The following is a 17,703-nucleotide window of genomic DNA, read 5'->3' as shown; positions in this document are numbered from 1 at the left end:
CCGAAACAAATGACTTTTTCACGTCGTACACTCTTACGAAAACTTCACAAGCAGCAGCACCCATTGACTAAACTATTGACTAAACTGATTCTGGAATATTCATATTCAACTGTATTTCGCCACTGCACCAACACGAAAATTAACTCAGAATACGCAACTAATATATCTCATACAAACAATCCGGTTCAACACCACAAGCAAACATAGACTGCAGCGTCTACCTGATCCGTTCAGAATCAAAATACTCCCTACTCCCAGCTATAATTCGTGTATCAAGACCGTATATAAGTCAGAACAGTTCAAATGCCTTCGATTTAGTTCAAAAGATTTAATAAAATTCCCATTTTTCAAAGCCTTCAAAATGTTCTTGGAGGATTATAAGACATACTGCCAATCCATTGAGAAATAGGATTTCTCTACATTCCGTCAATCTGTTCCTGAGCATTTTTCAGCTGCTGAAGGATAGCCGCATCGAAAATCCGACAGCTTGTCTGAAAAAAGTGTTAAACCCGGTATGACGCTCAGGATATCAAGATGACATATATCGACGTAATTGAAGCTCTCATTGCTAAGGAGGTTAGCTGGCCATTTCATCCAAAGGAATGTTTAAATTGGGTCTTTGTGCGATTCTCGCTCTCTTTACAGCTTCTGCCTTTTTGGCTGCCTCCCCTTCATAATGAGAAAACGCAGCATCTAATGTTTGAAAGAGCGGCTGCAGAAGCCTCGATAATTGATGCCGAACATCAGCTGGAGCGCTCTCCTTCATACTTTGTATACGACTGTACAACTGCGCCATGGCATCTTTCAACCGGGTTGCTTTCTCTGCTAGTACTTTGTTCGTCAGAGGGTATGCAGCCCAGAAGTGACGAAGCAGCTCGTTCGCAGTGTTGGAGTGCTGCATAAGCTCGTCTCTTGTGGCCCTTGGCAAACTGTCTAAAATATTTCGCTCCGCTGCAGTACCCGTGGTATGTCTCGAACTTGCAATGTGCTGGGTGACGTCAGTAAGTATCTTGAACGCTAGATCAGGTGCGATTGCGGGGTCCCTGTGTCTTCCAGCCTGAAAATTATTTAGTTGTGATTTGAAAACACTTAACAAAGTAGCTGAATCAGCAGACATGGAAGTCAGCCCAGTTGCGCTTCCTTCTTCGAACCCTGCGGCCTGCTGTGAATCAAAATATTTTCTGGGATCTTGGATGGTAAGAGGGACAAAAGATGAACTGGGAGGCCCCTGAAGATCTTCCATTTCTGTCATACTGATGATCCTCTCCGTTCTACGCTTGTCAGCACCCCGATCTGCTACCTCATTAGTAGCATCTTTCAGTCGTGCCCTTTCCAGAGCGTGTGCCACCGTGGTCGTATCTTTTAACTCCGTATCCAAAGGAGTTCCTTCAAGAACAACGGCGGCATGGCGATTAATGTCGTGAATAATAGTGCGAGTTCGATTACCACCCTCGATCATCTCCACACTTTCTTTAGCTCCATCTCGAAGCACTCCGTGTCCTGGTAAAGAAAGGTAATCATCGTTCAAATCGGCTGCCATATCCAGCGTAGGATCTACCCTCTGAATCTTGTGCTTGACACTTTTGGCAATAATATCGTCATCCCTAGTGAAGTCGGCTAAATCCTCATCCTCGGCAGCCTCCGCTAGCGCTGCGGCGCGGTTGTTGGTCCTGTACAAATATTCGGCCCGACAATACTTGGTCCAAAATGCACTTTCCGTCATTTTCGAGGGAACCTTCTCAAGAAACGCGCGGTGGACGGCAGGCTTTTCTGCAAAGATCTGGTGAATGATTTCTGGAGTGAGGTTAAACGTGACCTTGTTCGTTCTTCCGTCTGTAAGTGGGCGGACATCTGCAAGCATGGCACTTCTGAGTCCTGTCCGTTGCTTCTGCACTCCACTCTGCTCGTCTTCCAACAAGTTCTTCCGAGTTGCCCAAAAATCAACTTCTGATAAGATATTCCCACCAACAAGCTGTTGATGAAGCTTCAGCAGGTCTGGGTCCTGCTGCAAGAGCTTCATCCTTCGTCCCATCTCGGCAGGGTCCAACTGGTCCCCACTAGACGCCGGCTTCACCAATGCTGCAGTGGACGCAGACGCCGGGGTTGGAGCAGAGCCTCCGGCCCCAGCCTTATTCATTGCTATTACGTTGCTTAAAGCATCACGCGCCGGTGCTCGCTCAGCATAGTTCTGAAACTCGAACATGTAAGATCTGCCCTCAACATCAGTGGTCACTTTCATGAACGCTTTCTTGTTGGGGACTTCCTTGCTACATTGATGCGAGGTTATGAAAGAGGACTTGACATCCAGGACCGTCCCCGCAGTCGGATCATTCGGAGTCCATTTTAGTCCCTGCACATTTATCATCAATACTCCCGGTACGCCAACGTCCTTCGGATTGGCCAAAAATTTCGCGCGCACAGTTACAGCCGCCATTTCCATGATTGCTACCCGATATCCTGACAGGCCACCAATGTCAGCAACTGTGATAGAGCCGCGATGCAAGAGGCGGCTTGAAAATCGGGTTGTCAAGCGTTTCACCGCATTGCAACCAAAAATGAATCACGAACTTCACCTGAATTCCACAAAACACTATGTCTAACCTCTCACGGAGTTTCAGGTTCCGATGCGCATACAGAAATCTAATGCAGCAAATACAACACTTCCACTCGGAACGAACCTCTTCTCGCTTTGATGTAGTACGTCTACAATAAGGCTATTCCATGTTCTGTTATATTAGTGTTTTCTCAAGTGGCAGTTCGTCCTTCACAACTCCCCTAACAAAGCACGATCTTATCATTTCCTCCTCACGTTACTTGGATCTTCTACTGGCTGCAGCTTCTTCTTGAGAGTTTTTGGTCATCACTTTGGCAACCCCTTCTTGATATCCCTACACAAAGCACTTGATTGCGTCACGTAACGCGCTTGCACGCGTCATATTCATACATATACGTTGCAGTGCAGTATTTGTATGTTCTGCACCCGCTCTAGCTACTAAAGCTGCACTATTCAGGGACACTTAAGGTATGTTCTTACACAGTTTGAAGTCTTGCTTAGATAAACTTCCGTAGCTGTGTATCAAGACTGTAGAGCTGTTCCGGATCTGAATTGCCACTAATACTCTGATTATAACCAATCTCCTACTCTGCTGCAATGCTACGTACCGGAAAAATGAAATTGTAACATTCAAGTCATTAAGTACAACAGTAAACCCTAAACCTCAAATCCAGGGTTCTTAACTCTTCAATTACCAATGGAGGCCTACGTGTATACGCGGTTTTTAGAAGAAAATTTGTATCTCACCAAATTCCTCTACCGAAGACGGCTCAGCTGATTGTTTCAAATTTCGGATCACCCCTTTCATCAGAACAAGAACTCTTACAATCCTCCTCAATCAGCCCTTCCTTCATGAAACTTTCAGCGTGTAGACAGTCGTGCTCACTGCTTGCAACGAAGAATAGGGTTAATAAAGTTGTCGAAATTCTGCAACGCGCGGGTCTCCTCTAAAAAAGCAAACCTCCGAGACACATATCATGACCACATTGCAATGCAGAATCAATCAAAGAAGTAATATCAATCGCCGCGAACCTGAACAAGTAGAGGCAAATCAGACCTACATTGATAAAATCCTTCTGAATACACTTCCAGAGCTTAGGTTTACCCAGGAGGTGACAGAATTAGGCGAAGCTGACAGGAGAGCGATATCCTTCAAGTCGTCGTTCAGGCGGCGATGGCTAATTCGCCCTATTTCGCCCTTAATCCTCGACTCATCCCATTCTGAGCATGCGCCCGCATGAAGCAAATGAACGCCACTTGATTCCTGAATGAGATCAAATGATATCAAATGAACTATAAATTCACAGAATGGTGACATGAATGATCGCGGAAGGAGCTGGTCCTTGATGCTGTGATCGAGGCCTCCACCAGAACAATAATCCTGTCGTCCATCTCTCGCGTTCGGATCCGAACGCAACGCAACGCGACACAACGCGCCACTGCTCGTCACTGAGGCCTCCTTGCCGGACTCCTGTAACAGCCCACGAGCATTGGGCGTCAGCGGGTCCTGGCGAACCACCGTGGGCCCGCCTCGGGACCCATTGCCGTTCGGGCAAGGGTTCGGTCGGTGAGGCAGCCGCTTATTTTTGTTGAGAATGTTTTTAGAGAGACACAAGACTAGCTAGAAGTAATGTGTACACGCACAAAAACACACACACAAGAGAGAGCTTCTAAAAAAAAATTGCGTAATGATGTGGTTTTCTCACTTGTATACAAAGAGAAGAAGAGAAGATAAATAGTTTTTTCCTACTACATTCTAAAGACTATAGATATAATATTTATTGTAACTATAGTGAATGTTATGAAGAATGCGAGCTACATTTAATACTCTCAACACCCCTCCCTACTTGTCATAATATTTATATAATATAAAATTTACATAGAATTATGATCTATACTTTTCTATAATCTCGCATGATCAACAATTCTTGCCTCATTAATACCTTATCTAGAAAAACCTTATTGTATTCAAGAACAAAAACCATAGACAAAGGAAAAAGAATACATCATTTTTCTTAATTATTTAAAGAATACATTAACTTTCTTGCTCAAGAAAAGCAAGTCGTTCTATACCAATGCCATAAGTAAGTCAACAATGGTTGCACAAAGAGAGAGCTTTGGTGAAGAGATCAGCAAGGTTATTTCTAGACTCAATTTTCTTGATCTTAAGTGCTTGATCAATAACTAAATCATAGATATAACTAAAATATTTTGGATCCATATACTTTATTTTTTCACCTTTAATGAAACCAACTTGCATCTATGTAAGATAAGTACTATTGTCTTCATACAAAATAGTTAGAAAATCATCATATAAAAGTCCATAGATTGTCTAAATGAGTTTATCAATTGATTGCAACTAAGTACATTCTTGAGATGCTTCATGTAAGACAATAATTTTTGCATGGTTGAATGAAGTTGCAATTATAATTTATTTCACTGATTTCTATGATATTACTCCTTTATGTCTTAGGAATACATAGCCTGTTTGAGATTTAGCTATTGCAATATAAGATTTATATCTTCCATCATAATATCCATCTAATTTTAGATTTATAAATTATGTATAATATATTTCCAAGTCTTCAATGTTTTCTTTTATAACATAATAAATATTTGTTGCCATTTCAATGTTGTAGTGTTGAACGTGTAGTGTGTCTTATAAGAACACTAATTGCAAATGTAATATCTAGTCTTGTAGATGTAGCTAAATATAAAAATACTCCAACTGCTATGGGGTATGAATATTGATCTTCTAATATTTCATCCTCCTCATCGCATGGATAATATGGATTATTACCATCATGACCACATTCAACCATTGGTATTGATAATAGATAAGTATCAATCATATTAAATCTCTATAAGATTTATTTAATATATATTACTTGATAGAAAAAATTGCTACCATCCATGAGATGTTTAATTTGAAGATTAATATAAAAAATTATTTTTCTTAATATTTTCATCTCAAAATCTTGGATAAATAGATTAATAGCTGTAATATATACAGATCTAATATGTATTAAATTAAAATCATCAATATATATATATATATATATATATATATATATAGTGATGATTACAAAACCAATTTTATCATGTTAGATAAATAAACAAAGAAATAGTGAATCACTTACATACTTATTTGTAATTAAATAAATTTGGAGACTTTGATACCATATGCATCTAGATTGTTTTAGACCATATATGGCCTTATGTAATTTAATACCATAATAACATCCTAAAGCAAGTGCATTTAGAGTTCTTGTTTTCAAACCAAGTAGAATTTTCATATAAATACTTTCATTAAGAGAACCATACAAATATGCAATTATTTTACCCATGAGATGCATTTCAAGAGTAGGATGGACTCCTATTCCAATAATATATTGGTATTATGATATAAAACAACTAATAAGTGAAAAGAATAAAGAAATTATTATATTATAGAAGATCTTACTTTAAATATTGTAGCAAATTATTCTAGAAGATAGAAAATAGTCCAAAAGAAAATAAAACTAAAGATGTAAATGATATCTTTTATAAAGTGGGCTTTTATTTATTTTGTAAGGCCAAAAATAAGGCAAAATAAGATAAATTAGAAAAAAAAAGAATATGATTATATTTAAGAAGAAGTTAAGAATTGATTTTAGCAAAAATCAATTCAAAAAGAAAAAATTTGATATTTGAAGAGGACCGGTTATCAACTTGGGTCAAAATCAGATTCCAAGGCACAAAATTAAGTACCTATGGAAATTCCAAGGTTCTTTGGTAGATTAGAGAGTGGAGTTTGAGAAAAAACTTAATAAGGTTTCTTTAAGCATTGATTTTGAAAGATTTGAATGTGTAATGAATTTGTAAGAACTTTGCAAAGTCATAGCAATTTTGGGTGATTTTGGAATTTAAGAAATAAAAAGGATATTAGATTTTGGAGAATTTCGTAAGTTTGGTAGTAGATCTATAATTCAAATTTTGAAGACTTATGTAGTTATTTATTTAAAGTTTATGTTGTAAGCTTGAGCTTCATCAAATGGTTGAATTGAAGGTAATTGAATTTCAAGTAGGTAGAGGTCTTGGATATTGGACTTTAAGGGGCAGTTAGGATTTCTAAGATCTTCAGTAATCTACCACTTGGATTGGAGTAAAATTTATGTTTAAGGATAATAGAATTGATTTTCTACATATATATGAAATTTGAAAATAATTAAACGATTTAAAAAAGAGATATTGGCACTAAAAATTCAACATTCAAATTAGAGTACGAGACCAGCCAACACCCAAGTGGATTTTAGGATTTTTCTTCTATTTGGTAAGTGTAATTATCTTCAAATTTTGTATATTTATTGTTAGTTTAGTTTTTAAGAAGTATATAAAATTTTAAGCAAGATCAATAGTTTAATCAATAGATATTGAGGTTCTAAATTGAACTAGAATTAGTTTGAGTTAGTTAGATTTTGACTAAGGATTAGGATTGGATTAAGATTTAGAATTTGGTTAAGATTTGGTTAGGATTTAGGATTAAATTAGGATTTAGAATTTGATTTAGAATTTTCTTAGGATATAGGATTTAAGATTCAGTTAGGATTTAAGATTTAGGATTTATTTAAGATTAAGGATTTAAGATTTGTTTAAGATTTAGGATTTTTTAAGGATTTAGAATTTAGAATTTGTTTTAGGTTTAGGATTTGGCTTAAGGTTTGATTTAAATCCATTAGGATTTCAATTTGTGTTAAATTAAGATTTTATTGAGATTTATTTAAGATATATTTGTTATTATTCTAATATTCTTTTAAGATTTTTTAGAGATTCTTTTAAAGTTTATAGTAGATTTCTTTTGAACTCTTTTAAGATTTCTTATTTTTTCTTTTGTAATTTCTTTAAGGTTTCTTTAGAATTCGATTAAAGCTTGTTTAGTATTATTAAAGTTTAATTAAAATTTATTTAATATTTTATTAGAGTTAAGATTTTATTGTTACAATTTTTATTCTATTTTCTACAACCAAGTGCCTGGTACATTCTCAAGCAAGACTTTACATGATACGACATTAGAATGTAATTGAATTGATGATTAGAGAATATATAGATTCATAATCAATGTCAAATAGTTGAATAAATCCTTAGACAACAAGATGAGCTTTATAGCAGATTATTTGATCTTTAGCATCTTACTTATATACTAATACTATCTTATATTCTACAAGGCAAGATGTAAGAGTGTCTACAATTGGACTAAAGACTTTCTTCTTATGCAAAGAGGCATACTCCTCCTCAATGGCATTTTTTTCATTTTAAGCAGTCAGAACAATACATCCCTTCCTTAATAGTTTGAAATTTAGGATCTTCTTTCTTATAAGAAAGAGCTTTTGCAATCATGCATGTAAATAATTTATTTATTTTAATAGATGGTCTATTTCAAATATTATTTGTAGCACAATATAGAATAAATAATTTTGTACTCAACTTAATTTTATTCTTCCTAATATTAAGATTTTCTATTTCATGAGGTGAAGATATAATTTGCATCAACATATCATCATTAACTAATGGTCCCGTAGGTTTAATAAGAATTTTTATAGAAAAAAATATTAGAATTAATACATGTTATAGCCTTCTTCTTACATGGTTGCTTATTTGATCTACAAGTCCTTTTAATTTTTGATGTTATAACTTGAGGTATATTAGTTAGTAGTATGATAATCTAAACAAGTGTATTCTAAGCTTCATTAATAGAAACTCTTGTAATCTAAGCCGCATCATTGAAACCATCAGGTATTTGATCTGCAATCCATTTTAAATATAAAATCTTGACAACTTTAATTTTACCTAAAGATATTTGAGGATTAAGATTCATTGTAAATATTTTTAGTACTCTAAATATAAGTACTATATTTTTTTTATTGATTAGTTACTTGTCTTTAAAAAGATAGAAATACATTCTCTTCAAAAAGGACATTTTAAAAACGTGCACATAATAATATACCAGTTGATAGATTAATAATATGAATAATACTTGGTGAATCAAAATCAATATATATGCCTTTTCATCAATGAACTTCAATGGTATATCATTGAGGTTTTGGTATTGGAATCCAAACATGGCAATGAAACATTTGTATGTAAAATACATTAGGAACATATCTTAAAATAAGCTCTTGTGGTGTAATAATTTCAAGAAAAGAAGGACAATGGCATATTAATGCTATATCATATAAAATTGTATGACTCCATATAGATGTAGGTAAATTTTCTTGAAGAAAGAAAGGTTGGATAATGAATTGTATATACTTTATAAATGACTCTATGAGTCCATTTTGAACATATTCATATAGAGTATAATATATCAATTCAATTCTTGTTGTAATATAATAGTCTTAAAAAGACTTTGATATAAATTCTTTTATATTGTCCATATGCAATGTTTTGATAGGATAATTAAGAAAATAAACCTTGCACACATACACAATATAATTCTATAGAATGTAAATTTATAGGTTTTAAATTATGCCCAATTATACATGGAATTATCTTTAAAAATAATGTGGATCTTTGATATCTCAATCATCCATGCTAGAGAGAAACACGACTCTTTGTGATAAATGATGCAAAATTAAATATAATAGAAGGTCAAATTGTAATCCAATATAAACCATTTGTCATAGCAAAGGATTTTTTAACAATTTTATGGTTTTATGTAAGAACCAAAATCTCTTGCCTATTTAGAATGGTGGTTGATATATTATAATCATTGGCACATACATCTTGGTAGTTAAACAAACTTTAATGTACTAAGGATGCAAACATTGGTTATTTATATTTTATGATAAAGCTTGCAAGTAATTTTACCATTATTATTCCTTCCTAGAAACAAAATGCATTTGCTCTAGCCATAGTCATCAAATTTCTAATTTGCTAAATTGAGGATTTTTTAGTAAAAAATTGTCTATTTTTTAGGATAATTTTTATTATTGCAAAATCAATGAGCGCATCATTTGAGTCATCATTAGACATATTATCATTCATATAAGCCTCTAAATCATCAATAGCCATTAATTCCATAGATGCACCTATGGTACAAATTTCATGAGCCTCAATTCAAAGTTTCTTATTTTTTTTAGAATATTTTAACAAAGTACTCTAAAGTGCAACACACATATACTAAATGTCCAATCATGCCACATTTATGACAAGAATGCATCTCTACTTTTATTTTTTAGTGTGGTTATTAGTAAAATATTTATTCTTTCTATATAAATGAAAATAGTCACAATCATGATTGCCTTGGTACTTATGAGCATCTTTTTCATATTTATATAGTTTTTTCTTAGACTTTGAAATATTAAGTATATGAAATTCCAAAACCATGGTTCCAACAGACAAGCTTTTGTATTATTGAAAAGTAGTTCATTTTGTTTCTCCACAAGAAATAGATAGGATATGAAATCAAGATGATTCTAAAATTTCATATTCTTATATTATAATGTAAGCACAATAGATGTAAGAAGAAATATAGAGGATTTTTTTCAATTATTTCTTCTTCAAAGATGCTTTATTCATACAACTATAGTTGTAAGATAATATAATATATTTCATTCTTAAAAGTAGTTAAATTTTGAAAATCTAAGATATATAAATATGTCCAATCATGACATGCATGGAGAAGAAAAATGGTCTTTTGATGATAAAACTTGGATTTAAGATTCTTTCAAAGCTTGGTTGAATCTTCTATTTCTAAATATTGATATTATAATGTAAGTACAAGATGATGAAAAAAAAAAAAAAAGTTCTTGTCAATGGATAGCAAGAGAAATAGAAGTACTTATAGTAGGAGATTTTTCAAACAAAATGGCATCTAAGAGTTGTTCTACACATAAATTTTCTTTTGTCATTTTTATCCATAATAGAAAATTATTTCCATCAATAGCTAATAGTAAAAATAGAAGAGCTTGAAAATATTAGGATGCAGTGGTGATAGTTGGAAACATAGTAGAAGTAGTTGAGGATGTTAAAGTACTTATTATAAATAAATTTGTGAAAAAAATATAAAATCAAGTAAAAAAATTTGAATAAAATTCATCTTAAAATTTAAAGTCAAATAAATTGATAAAATTGAATTTAAAATAAAAAAAATTCAAAAAAATTAGAAATTTTTATTTTTACTTTTTTCACAAAAACAAGGATATATAGTGGACTGCGATAGTAGCAATAAGTAGCGATAGTAACTACAGATGATAAGGTGTGGCAATTGGCAATAGTGTGGTGGCAACATCATGAAGGCATGTGGAAATAGTAGTAGCTAGCAAGATATAGCAGATAGGACATAGCAAACAGTATGCAAGTAGGGCAATACAATACAAACCAAAACAAAACAAAACAAAGAGAAGGCAAAGGACAAGGTGTACACAAGTTTTTTAAGAATTATGAATAATTCATAGGAGTGGTCATGCTGATAATGTGCTTAGAATGTTTTAGAAAGATACAAGAGTATCTAGAAATAATATGCATACACATATAAAAATATACACACAAACACACAAGAAAGTATATAAAAGGAGAGAGAGTTTCTAAAAAAACTATGTATTGATGTAGTTATTTTACTTATATATAAAGAGAAGAAGAGAAGATAAACAGTTTCTTCCTACTACATTCTAAACATTGTAGCTATAGTATTTATTATAACTATAGTAAATGTTATTAAAAAGACCAATTACATTTAATATTCTTAACAATTTTTACATTATTATTATTACTTGTAGGGTTTAAAAAATAAATTATTACTAATCCTATATATTAAAAAACCATTAAAAAGAACATATGATGTAGTATTATTTAATATGCCAAAGTTCTACCTTAGGTAGTCTTGAGAGATATTAGATACAAATTAGCATTTGATAGGATAAATGTGCACAATAACTTAAGATAAGATTCTTTAAAAACTAGGATCAAATCCATTTATATGATAGAATGTAAACTTCAAATACTTGCCACTCTAGTAGGATGTAAAATTATTTATATTAAAATAGTGGATGAGCTAAGTACATAATAATTCCTAAACTATACATATTCCTATGCCATCACTAGTTGATATAAGATTAATATTATAACTAGTTCTTATTCCTACATGTGTAAGACTACTTCTATAAAAATCTAAGCCACTCATGTGCTCTTATTTGTTTTCTTTGATATATAGTCTATATTGCAACCTACTTAGTTGATATGAGTAAGATCAACATATAAGTTATAATGTATTAATTTAAATATAAGAACCATGAAGTTGATGGATTTGGTATTGGTGCAAATAGATATGAGTTAGTAGAGAAGTTATTTAACATCAAAGGTAGAGATTTCATATAAATCAATAAATTTTGCCATAAATTTTTTTCATTTTTTATATTGCTTCTCTTTGTAATATGCAAATAGATTTCTTATTCTGAACTTTTGTACATAATATGTTTGTTTATCATGGCCTTTATTTTGTATCATTTATACTTTGGCAATGTTGCCATATATATATTTGATTAGATATGTGTGATGTCTAAGCATTGAATCTATATATTTGTTGAGGTCCACAAGTTGCTTCACAAATAATGTATCATTCTCATGGACATATACATGTAAACCAATAATTAGTTGAAAGTAGGAAAAAATATGTTAATTCTATAATATCTTCTACAGAAGCTTTATAAATGCTACTTTGACTACATAGATGTTCATAATTGATTTTTTAGATTAAAAAAGTGGTCAACAAGTTAGCCATGTACCTTACATGTTGGTAGCTTGAAGAACAAGCTAACTATATTGTACACATATAGTTAACTTGCTTTGTAATCTAAGGCATGTGTCCTATAAAGTCAATACATATTAGAAGTTCTATAGAATATTGCCACATATCTCTTAGTTAGATACTATATATAGAAGTAAAAGTAAAATCTTCTTCACTCATGTCAACTCCTTTCTTGCTTCTATTCTAGATTCAAGAGTCTCTAGTTTTTTATTATCTTCAGGCATTAGCCATTCTGATTTTTTTTAATATACATACTTCTTTATTTCTATTTTCTTATATTTGTTTATTTAATTTTATCAAATTCTTGTCCATGACAGTCATTTGCAGACATTACTAGTAACCTACGCTTAAAACTATAAATGAATTTAAATGGTGATACATTGGTATTAGAATAAAGACTAATGTAGTATGCAAAAGTTATTGCAAGTAACAGCATGTGCTAATGAGTATCATATAAGCCATTATTTTTGATCAGTACATATAATATATAATTAATTTTTTTTATTAATTTATTACATTATAGATGTTAATGTGAGGTAGTCATATATTTAGTGTACAAATATATTACCAATACATCTATGATAGTACTACAAAACTCATTTCTATTATTCATGAGAGTTTTAATTGAACTAGCATGCTTCATTATGATCTCATTGAAGAAGAATTGGACTATATATTCACAATCTTTTGATGCTAATGGTTTCAATCCAACCCACTTTGTTAAGTAGTTGGTAGCTACAATAACATATTGGTGTTGTTTTGTTGTGGTTATCAAAAGATCTATGAAGTCTATTCCAACTCTTACAAATAATTTAGGAATTAAAATAATCAATATTAAGTGGTAACACAACCATATGTTGAAAAATAAAAATATGGATATTATTATAGAAAAATATAATAAAAAAACCTAATAAAAAATAAAGATAAATAATAAGAAGGTGCTAAAAACTGTAGACCTAATATTGTCTTTTTATAAAAGAGATTTTTATTTATTTTGTAGAGACATAAATGAATCAAATTAAATTAATTAAAATAAGTAATTAAAATAGGTATATGTAAGAAAAGTTTAAAAATAGATTTTAGCAAAAATTATCTCAAAATATGAAGAATTGATATCCAAAGAAGACTAGTTGTGAATCAAGATTAAAATTAGACCCTAGGACATAGAACCACACCTATGGCAATTCTAAGATTCTTTGGATGATTGAAAAGTGGGATTCAAAAGAAAATAAGAAAAAAAAATTTAAGCATTAATTTCAAGTAATCTGAGTATATAAAAACTTTGTAAAGACTTTGCAAATTTAGGAACATTTTCCAGTGATTTTAGATTTTGACAAAATTCAAAGAGTTTGTATTTTCGACAATTGTATGAAATATAGTGATTCAAAAAATTATTTCAATGTTGACATATTTAAAAAAAATGACATATTATAGATGAATTCTAATGAATAATGACACATGGTTTATATAGCAAATAAATACTCTTTTACAGCTACCAAATAAACTCAAGTCAAAAAGAACTCATTAGATAATTGTAGAACTATGATCAATCTAATTTAGAACAATATTAAAACATTTTTTTGAGTGTGATATCCAATTACATATGAATATTTTGATGGACTTCTTTTGACCTTGATAACTGCTTCTAACCTCTTAGGCATACTTTCTATTAACTTTTGACACAAAATTGCTTCAATATTATTCTATTTCCTAACTATTCTTTTTCATAATTTCTAAACTTCATTTGGTTTTATCTTCTAGGTATTGAGTTAGAATTTGAGGTGCTTCCAAAGATTTTCAACAAGATTAAGATTTGGAGACTAAACAAGCCAATTCATTACTTTAATTCTATGATGATCAAATCACTTCCATGCTAGTTTTGAATTATACTTGGGATCATTATCTTACTGAAAAATCACCTCTTCCTTAGAAACACCAAATTCTTCAATATTATGGAGCATATTTTTTTCAAGAATTTCTACAAATTGCTTGGCATCCATCTTTCCTTCAACCTCTGCCATCCTTCCAATCCTATTCCATCCCATACAACTTCATATTTCTACACCTACTTTTTGCCATCTGACTCAAATTTGTTGATTTTTGTGTCATCTGACCAAATAACCTTCTTCTAATCTTTATACTTTACAACAAAATCTAAGTATTTTTTTCAATAGTAGGTAGATAGTAGTGACTTTTTTTTCTTCACTGTGGCTTTTATATTCCATTTTTTGTAAATATTTCGAATGCTTTGAGTTGATACAAGATTATTGATAATATTATTAAGGTTATTAGCAATCACAACAACATTTTCATCCTTTTCAATGTTGATTTGGCAAATGATTGTCCTTTCATATACTACAATGAGCTTCTTTAGTTTGCCTAATTTAAGATTCTTTCTATTAAAAGTATCTTTTTTTTGCTAGCCTAGAGATAGTAGCTTTACTGCAGCTAAATTCACAAGCAATTTGACCATTAGATTTTTGAGAATAAAGAAGAGTAGAGATGATGATGTCTTGGAGAGAATAGGGAATAGATCTCATTATTATTCAAGGAGTTGTCAAAGATACAAGAATCTAACAAAGAAATATGTCAAGATTAAAGACAAAAAATGAGATTGATAACAAAAGTGGTTCCAAAGACTCCTATTTATACTATAATAAAGGTTACAAAAGTCTAGTACTTTCTATAGAAGTTTCTAGAAGTCTAAAGAAGCTTCAAGAAGTCTATGGAACTTCTTAAAAGATTATGGAAGTTTCTACAAGTATCTAGAATATTTTAAAAAATTATAGAAGATTCTAAAAGGTCCTAGAATGTAGTAATTTGGAATATGCCGGTGCCATGAATTATAATTAAGAATGGTACTTTTATTAAGCATTAATGATGACATTAGATTAGTAATAATATTATCATAGTAAATTTGATGATGATAGAATGCAGTAATGTTGAATAATTGATATAATCTAAAAATTAGACACCGCATTCAAAAAAATATTTTAATACTACAAATTAGATTGTTCATAGCTCTGTAATTACCTAATGGATTCTTTTCAAACAAGGCTCATTTGGTAGCTATAAAGGAGTATTTTATATGCTATATAAACCACGTATCATTATTTACTACAATTCATCTATAATATACTATTCTTTTTAAAATATGTCAACATTGAAATAATTTTTTGAATCATTGTATATAAATGATTCACAAGTAAAACTTTATGATAAAATAATAATTATTGTGTCTAATTTTTTTTTCAAATTTGAGGTTGATCTAATAACTTGTTAAAAATTTATTGAAAGTTAAACATATTGAGGTCTTGAGAATTGGGATTCAGAAGACTAATAAGAATTTCTAAGATATCCATAAATCTCTTAGTGGAATTGAAATAAAATTTTGCATACAAGTAATAAATTTAACTTCTAATAATTTTATAAAATTTAAGATTTATTGAATAGTGAAATTATGAGATGTTGATTGTAAAATATCAACTTTAAGATTGGACAAGGAGGCTGGCCAACACCTAAGTAAATTTTAGGAATTATCTTCTATTTGATATATTTGATCTTCTTCAAAAAATATTTATACTTATTGCTAACTTAAGTATTGAAAAGTATGTAAATTTTTAATTTAAATTAATAGTTGAATCATTATTTATTGAAATTTCAATCTATTATAGGATTTATATTAGATTTAGAATTTAATTAGGAATTTATTAGAATTAGCTTAAATTTTAGGATTTGATTAGAATTGATTTAGGATTTAAGAATTAATTAGGATTTTTTTAGAATTTAATTAAGATTTAATTTAGAATTTTATTAGGATTTGAGATTTAATTAGAATTTGATTAAGATTTAAAATTTGATTAAATTTTGGTTAAGAATTGGATTAATATTTGGTCTAGGATTTGCTTAGGATTTTATTAGAGTTTTATTAGGATATTATTAGGATTTTATTTAAAAATTGATTAAGATTTATTAAGAATTTATAAGGATTTGATCTAGAATTTGAATAAAGTTTATTAGGATTTGATTAAAATTTATTTAGGATTTATGAAGGATTTTTTTAAAATTTGAGATTTATGCTCTCAATAAAGAGTGCTAAAACCTTGTTGGCAAGCATCAATTAATACATCATATAATGTTATTGTATTACGTGAAGTTTGTTTGAAAATATATTAGACCTTTGGTTGTGCAAGGAAAAATGGAACTTACAACAAGATGATCCTAACAACTCTAATAGAATCCTCAACAAAATTTAATTGAATTACAACAATGCTTATCAATCTTTAGTTAAATCCAAAAGAAGTTTCAAGAATTTACAAAAGAAACATAAAGAAATAATAAATGAATCTTAATTAAATATATATAATAAATAAATCATAAATAAATATCAAAAATACAAATCTTAATTTAATCTTAATCAAATCTTAATCTAATTTTCAACAAATCCTAATGATATTTTAAATCAATTTCAATCAAATCTTAATGAAGTCATAAATCTTAAAAAAATCTTATATAAATCATAAATAAATTATAAAAAAATCCTAATCAAATCTTAGATAAATCTTAAGTAAATATTCAATCCTAATTTGAAGCCAAATTCTAATAAAATCATAAATTCTATTATTGCATAAAACTCTAATAAAATCTTAAATACTAATTAAATCTTATTTAATTCTAAAATAATTCTAATCAAATCTTAAACAAACTCTAATCAATTCCTAAATCCTAAATAATTCCATGAAAATTTCAAGTAATTTTCAATCAATTATTATAGCTATTTGAAACCTCAATAAATATTAATTGAATAATATATCTTAACTAAAATTTTATTCAGACTTCAATCAACAAGTAATTAACAAGCATACAAAATTTGAGAAGAATCAGACTTATCAATTGTAAGAAAAGTTCTCAAAACCTCTCAATCATTGGCTGCCCTCCTTTTCCAACTTAAATGTTGATCTTTCAATACTAATTTCTCTTTTTTAAATTGTTTAATTATCCTAAAATTTAAGTTCTATGTAGATATTTAAGTCTTATATATTCTTGTTAAATTTTGCTTTAATTCAACTAGTAGGTAATACTAGATCTTAGATTCATTCACTAATTATAAATCTCAAATTTTCAAGACCATAATCTACAAAACTTTCTACTCTTTAATCTAATTACTTGATTGACCTCATATTTCTCATACATATTGACAAAAAATACAACAATAAATTATCAAATATTCACTTATAAATATTCTACAAAATTCACAAGATCCTCAAATTTATAAACTTATTTTATTTGTCAAAATCTGAATCCACCAAGTACATTACTAATTTTGAAAATCCCTCAATATTTCAATATCAATCCAAATGATATA

General features: G+C 30.1%; 1 protein-coding gene across 3 annotated transcripts; it reads right to left on the bottom strand.

Annotated features, from left to right (window-relative positions):
* Positions 1-285: 285 nt before the first annotated feature.
* Positions 286-3,992, bottom strand: LOC112277742 (general transcription and DNA repair factor IIH subunit TFB1-1). 3 transcript variants are annotated; one of them, XM_090247887.1, is made up of 4 exons: positions 3,660-3,992; positions 3,302-3,439; positions 2,679-2,888; positions 286-2,457 (listed from the first exon to the last, which is right to left on the bottom strand). In XM_090247887.1, the coding sequence occupies exon 4, from the start codon at positions 2,438-2,440 to the stop codon at positions 578-580; it is 1,863 nt and encodes a 620-aa protein (XP_090104013.1). In that variant the 5' UTR covers positions 2,441-2,457; positions 2,679-2,888; positions 3,302-3,439; positions 3,660-3,992; the 3' UTR covers positions 286-577. The 3 variants fall into 3 exon arrangements, with proteins under 3 accessions (XP_090104013.1, XP_024366194.1, XP_090104012.1); XM_024510426.3 differs by having other exon boundaries at positions 3,616-3,989; XM_090247886.1 differs by having other exon boundaries at positions 3,587-3,972.
* Between the last annotated feature and the right edge of the window lie 13,711 nt (positions 3,993-17,703).

This window comes from Physcomitrium patens, chromosome 26 (genome assembly GCF_059467195.1).
Source record: "Physcomitrium patens ecotype Gransden chromosome 26, ASM5946719v1, whole genome shotgun sequence".
NCBI lineage: Eukaryota > Viridiplantae > Streptophyta > Bryopsida > Funariales > Funariaceae > Physcomitrium > Physcomitrium patens.
Note: the sequence above shows the minus strand (reverse complement) of the source record. Positions and strands in the feature narration are given on the sequence as shown.

Coding starts and splice junctions, on each gene's coding strand:
- LOC112277742 (XM_090247887.1), bottom strand. CDS start 2,440: ATGGAAATGGCGGCTGTAACTGTGCGCGCGAAATTTTTGGCCAATCCG.